Genomic DNA, 6610 nt, shown 5'->3' on the forward strand with positions numbered 1-6610 from the left:
GGGGCAACTGGTGGAAATGCTCTAAGGCAAGGGCAAGGGCAAGCAAGGGCTGCCACTATTCACGTGAATAGTGGCAGCCTTGCCTTTTTTGGTTCCACCCCAAAAAGTTAGGGTAAGGGCAAGAAAAAAAAATGCAACAAAATATAAACTTGTTATGTATTTATAGGGAAAGTGAATGAAATTGTTATGTATTTATAGGAAAAACATCCATAATTTTTTGGTTTTTTTTTTTTAATTTTTTTTTAATTTTGATTTTTTAAAGCATTTTTTTCAATTTTTTTGAATTTTTTTTGAATAGTGCTCGCCCTAGCCATGGCTAAGGGCAAACGGGTGGAGTTGCTCTAAGGCAAGGGCAAGGGCAAGCAAGGGCTGCCACTATTCACGTGAATAGTGGCAGCCTTGCCTTTTTTGGTTCCACCCCAAAAAGTTAGGGTAAGGGCAAGAAAAAAAAATGCAACAAAATATAAACTTGTTATGTATTTATAGGGAAAGTGAATGAAATTGTTATGTATTTATAGGAAAAACATCCATAATTTTTTGGTTTTTTTTTTTTAATTTTTTTTTAATTTTGATTTTTTAAAGCATTTTTTTCAATTTTTTTGAATTTTTTTTTACTCGCTGACATCAGCGCCCTCGGGCTGAAGTCCAGACACGATCTACCCCTGAGCTTGCCAGGACTGGTGGGACCCAGGGCTTGCCCGGGCTGCAAATGCTCCGCTGGAGGTCCAAAACCGAGGAAATGGACCTCTTGCCCTGGCTAAAGTCGCAACGGTAGAGATGCTCTTATATATATAGATAAACAATAATATAGTTGTGGGTGGTTGTTATCTCAGCACCACTGCGTACACCACCCTTACACAACCCTTACACCAACATTGTCACAACCACAATACCACCACCATCATTAAAATCACAACACTATATTCACAATTCAGTGTCTTGATGTAACTCTCAACACGGCACCTGTGTGATGTTACTTGAGCCGAGTATATGATATTACACAGCACAAAGACAAAACATGGAGGAAAAGCACACATTAAGAATTTTCATTTAATATATATAAAAAAACAATTTAGATAACTTCGAGTTTCTTTAAGATAACATTGGAACAGGTAAAAGTCTAGTTTTTAGGATTTGGAGTTTTTCATTAGAAGTGAATGTAATATAGTTTTAAATTTTAAATTTTTTATATTGAAATTTGAATTAATATCATTTATTTATCTTGAATGATAAATTTTAGTTAACTTGAACATGTTAATTTTTTATTATCTAGCACCACGATTGCCTCCACCCTCACGCAAATGCTTGTCTCATCACAGCCACTCATTTTGTAGGGAATTCATACAAAAAAAATTATCATATAAATTCCGCCTCTACATTACGTTATGTTTAATCGGTGTAAACAAAGAGATTTTTACAAAATCTAAAACTATAAATCTTAGTTTTCTAAATATATATGTTTTGAAATTCTCTATTGTTTTTTTTCAATCAATTGGGTGGGGGAATTTAAACATAAAACATCTTTCAATATTGGTAAGAAAATATTTAACTTTTTCAACATTGAACTCGAACAAGAAATTCCAAACTTTTTTTCTTCTCTGATATTTTCAAACTGCCTCATTAGAACGCACCACAAAAGAGAACACATTACTTTATTAGAATACCGACTATATCAAATCAGAGAAAATGTGATCGATGCAAATTAGATAATGACCATGGTTACAAACATTAATGAAATAAAAAATGATATAAAAATAATAATAAATTGTGTAATACTCACCAATTTTACAATTTTTTTACCACCAGTTTTACATTTCATATAACTAATAGTGAGTGTTAGTTATCGATATATCGTTTCAATGATAAATCACTTTATCAACACATTCACAATGTTTACTGCATGTGTTACAAAAGAAATATTTTTTAAAGACCTTTCCTATTAAGATGAGCGATAGTATACTAAACTCACATACACTGCACACGAATGCTAGGACTTGAACCAAAGACCTTGCCTGAGAGAGTAATTACTCCAAACCACTATATACTAGGGTCATTTGCACACAAAAAAAAAACATTGACCCTCACAATATATTCAATCTTAAGTAATTACCATGTCAATGATTTACCATATCTCCCTACGCATTATTGTTTATCCTTATTGCTTGTCTGTTATGTTTGAAACGGAAAAGTATTGTTGTTATTCATTGTATTTAGTGATTTCAAATTTATGATACATTCATATTCGATTTTATGTACATTACACTATTTCTTTTCATAATCTATATACATTGTATTTATTTTCTTCCATAGAAGGATCTTTACCAAAAATGCCGATCACCCAATTTGAACCTACTTTATATGGCATTAAGATGATAAAACAAGCCACACAGACAAAAAAAGAAAAATAAAACCGATACGTAATGGCACACATAAAAAGAATTAAAACCATTTACCACACGACAAAACCAAATATAAAGAGTAAAGCCGACCACATACACCATGTAATTATTTTCCAATTCATATATCCTTTATTTTGTTTTTATGTTTCTCCATATATCACAATATTAACTTTTTTTTTGTGTTTGGTAAAACAACTAACTATTTCCAGAAGTGTATTTTATACCTCTTTTGGTTTTCTCATGGGCCATATGCCCAAGAGTATTTATATATAAGGCGGTGCAAACACACAGAGAAGCACAAGTAGGCTCTTTCTCTGAGTATAGTGATCACAAAGTAAAAAAGCAGAGTTTGGTATACAATCATGTTGGGTTTGGTTTTGGCAGTTGGAAGGGAGCTTGGTTCCTCCATGTGGGTGGTCCTTTTGTGCAGCCTTGGTGCTCTTGTGGCCCTCAAATGGCTTCTGCAGAATGCAAATTCCTGGTACTATGAAACCCCGCTGGGTGAAAAGAAGTACTCTCTTCCTCCTGGTGACTTGGGCTGGCCTTTCATTGGCAACATGTGGTCTTTTCTAAGAGCTTTCAAGTCCTCCAACCCTGAAGCCTTCCTCAACTCCATGATTTCCAGGTTCACACCATCCTCTCCCCCCTTCCCTTTTCTCTCTCTCTCTCTCTCTCTCTCTCTCGTGTCTACAATTATATGTATTTTCTTTACTTTCTCTAAGCCAGATGAATTATCTAGTAATATCAATTTACAGTATCTAGTACATTGTCGTTATTCTGGTAACCATTACCCTCATCAATTCTTTTACAAAATAAAATGCTGGAGGCATTTTGATATGGTAATATGATGCCGTGATGATTCAAACTTGAGACCTCTTATCTACAGGATACGGCCCTTTTTCACTAGACTAGACCCCGTTGGTAGTTATACCAATGTTTTTGATGATGTGAATCTTTATGCTCTCCACTTTTGGTCACTTCGAGTTAAAAGTGAAACAAACACTCGCACACATCTAACAAGATTGCCTTATCAATGAACAATGCAGGTTTGGTCGTACTGGAATCTACAAAACCTTCATGTTTGGGAGCCCAAGTATCATCGTTACAACGCCTGAAGCAAGTAAAAAAGTTTTGACAGATGATGATGCATTTAAACCCGGGTGGCCTATTTCCACAGAGGAACTAATTGGAAAGAACTCGTTCACTAGTATATCTTTTGAAGAACACAAACGTCTACGAAAGCTAACAGCAGCTCCAGTCAATGGTTATGAAGCATTGTCCGTGTACACGACGTATATCGAAGAGAGGGTCATATCATCTTTGGAGAAATGGTCCAAAATGGGAGAAATAGAGTTCTTAACTCAACTCAGAAAGCTTACTTTCAGGATTATCATGTACATCTTTCTGAGCTCAGAGAGCGAGCCAGTCATGGAGGCTCTGGAGAGGGAATATACGATTCTTAACTATGGAGTTAGAGCCATGGCAATCAATCTTCCGGGATTTGCATACCATAAAGCACTTAAGGTGAGGGAATTATTGTTTTCGTAACATGGACATTAGTGTTTGCATTTTGTTTTAGCATCTGACCGAGTCATTTTCATTTTAGGCTCGGAAAAATCTTGTCTCTGCATTTCAATCCATTGTGGACGACCGCAGAGCTCAAAGGAAGGCCGGAAACTACGTGGCAAAGAAGAAAGATATGATGGATGCTCTGCTAGATGTTGTTGATGACGATGGAAGAAAACTTACAGATGCGGAAATTATAGATGTTCTGTTAATGTACTTGAATGCGGGCCATGAATCTTCTGGCCATACAATGATGTGGGCCGCCGTTTTCCTACAAAAACACCCAAAAATTTTCCAGAAAGCTAAGGTACATAAATTTTCGTAGTTTTGGATCAAGTTCTTTTATTTTGTCAAATTTATTTTTAATATTGGGAACTTATTTACTGGTGCAATGTGACAATTCATCATACATAGTAATTTCTAGCCTTCACTTTGAGTCCATACTCATTCCACTCCGATTTAGTCCTCTAATGAATTCTGATTTGCTAAAATGTTTGGTCAATGCAGGCAGAGCAAGAAGAGATTGTAAAAAGGAGGCCACCAACACAGAAGGGCATGACGTTCAAGGAATATCGCGAAATGGAGTATCTTTCCCAGGTACATAAGTGACTTCACTTCCATTTTTTCAGCCCATGCCATCATATTCCAGCTAACACTTTTAAACTCCATAGGTGATTGATGAAACTCTTCGTGTCGTAACATTCTCCCTTACCGTTTTTCGAGAGGCAAAGAAAGATGTCAATATAAACGGTGAGTGCATGGTTCTAAATGTTTTGCTTTAGAGGAAACAGAATTTGTATATTTGTTCAATTTATCTGTTTTGATGTGGAACCACCTTAAAAAATTTACTTAATGGCTTTGATTTCAGGTTATAGCGTTCCTAAGGGCTGGAAAGTTTTGGTCTGGTTCAGGAGCATTCACTATGATTCTGAAATATATCCAAATCCATTGGAATTCAACCCTGATCGATGGGATGTAAGTTCAGAAGCACTTTTGATGTACTGATAATTATGGCAAACAGTAATTTATATCTTAGATCAAACTTGTTTAACTGCTCTCTGCTGGCTCAGAACTACACGCCCAAACCATTGACTTTTCTTCCCTTTGGAGCTGGAAGCCGGCTGTGCCCAGGAAATGATCTTGCTAAGCTGGAAATCGCTATCTTCCTTCACCATTTCCTCCTTAACTATAAGTGAGTCATCTTGCAACCAAATTCCTCTCCATGACTAAAATTACAATTTATTTATTTGTTTTATTTTTATTTTTTCTGTATGTTCCTTCTAATGTTTCTGTAATTTGGTGCTGCAGGATGGAACCTACAAATCCGGACGGCCCATTGATGTACTTGCCACACACTAGGCCAAAAGACAATTGCTTGGCAAGAATCAAGAAATGTGGATCTGCATAGATATGAGAGGAGAAGTGAAGAAGGAAACACAGTCAAAAGGTTATGAAAACACAGAGTTTCTGTCTGCCTCATATATTAGGTTTTAGGTTCTATGTTTTTTGGTTGGCAAGTTTTGAACTTGGATCTGCCCATCTTGCAAACCAAGCTATAAGTGCTGGTGATTGTGCATTTGCAAGCCTGTTTGATGTATCACCATGTTGGTTTATCTAAATAAAATTGTTGGAAATTAAACCAGCATCTACTGTTGTTCATGGTTTTGTCCTTTTAGTTTTTTGATTTGTCTTGTATGCTTTTGCCCTTTAGTATTTGTTGCTGTGCAGAAACGGCCATGTTTTACTTATTTTCTGTAACTAAGAAACAGTTTTTGAGTCCAAATTCCATAATTTGTGTTCCGTAAGGCTCATTTTTCGAAAAACTATCTAAAAAACAACTATAAAAAAACCCCATTTTTAAAAACACAAAAGTGAAGGTTTAAGAGTTTTTTTGCTAACGGGGTTTAGCCCAGTAGAAGAGGGCTTTGACTTGCAGACAAGAGGTCTCAGATTTGAATCCCCACGGCATCATAGTTATGTGTGTTTGTGAGAAATCTCCCTCCCCTGTAGTTTAGACTAGGGTTTGTACTAAAAAAAAAGAGTTTTTTTCTTCTCAAAAAGCCCACCATGCCTCCTCCTCCTCCTCCTCCTCCTCCTCCTCTCTCTCTCTCTCTCTCTCTCTCTCTCTCTCCCCTTCACCTAGTCATCCCTTCCAATTCTGACTCGGACTTTGGACAACGACGACTTTTCACACCTACTAGTCAACTCGAAGCTTGACCCGACCCAGACCCACTCCTAGAACTCACCCTCCTAGATACTTTGATCCTTGTGTTGGATAAAACTGAAACTCTAAGACTTGCTTAAACGTTGAACACAAAAGCTATTGCTGAAAGTTTCAAACTTGATTAATTGAATTGAATGAAAGAGTACAATTTAAATAGGGAAACTAAAGCTACTGTTGTAAGTAACATGATCGTCATTTAGCAGATTTTGTGGAGCCACAATCCACGATTGAAAGCATGAAAAATAAACATGGTTATCCACACTAACCATGACTCCTACAAACTAGGGATTCCCTATAGTCTAGGTATCATTGATCTCCTAACTATAGGCAACAACTATTATTAAAAATAAATAACTTAAAAACAAATCTTAACACCATCCCTTAAACTGATTTACGCAGAAAACAGTTTAAGATTTAAACT

General features: G+C 36.2%; 1 protein-coding gene across 1 annotated transcript; it reads left to right on the forward strand.

Annotated features, from left to right (window-relative positions):
* Positions 1–2761: 2761 nt before the first annotated feature.
* LOC117619561 (ent-kaurenoic acid oxidase 1-like) lies at positions 2762–5496 on the forward strand. The gene is made up of 8 exons (XM_034349547.1): positions 2762–3024; positions 3446–3923; positions 4006–4272; positions 4473–4562; positions 4637–4715; positions 4834–4940; positions 5036–5157; positions 5274–5496. The coding sequence occupies exons 1-8, from the start codon at positions 2762–2764 to the stop codon at positions 5371–5373; spliced, it is 1506 nt and encodes a 501-aa protein (XP_034205438.1). The 3' UTR covers positions 5374–5496.
* The last annotated feature ends 1114 nt before the right edge of the window (positions 5497–6610 follow it).

Source organism: Prunus dulcis, chromosome 2, assembly GCF_902201215.1.
Source record: "Prunus dulcis chromosome 2, ALMONDv2, whole genome shotgun sequence".
NCBI classification, from domain to species: Eukaryota; Viridiplantae; Streptophyta; class Magnoliopsida; order Rosales; family Rosaceae; genus Prunus; species Prunus dulcis.

Coding starts and splice junctions, on each gene's coding strand:
- LOC117619561 (XM_034349547.1), top strand. CDS start 2,762: ATGTTGGGTTTGGTTTTGGCAGTTGGAAGGGAGCTTGGTTCCTCCATG. Junction 4,563..4,636: donor AAATGGAGTATCTTTCCCAG/GTACATAAGTGA, acceptor TAAACTCCATAG/GTGATTGATGAAACTCTTCG. Junction 4,941..5,035: donor TCAACCCTGATCGATGGGAT/GTAAGTTCAGAA, acceptor CTGCTGGCTCAG/AACTACACGCCCAAACCATT.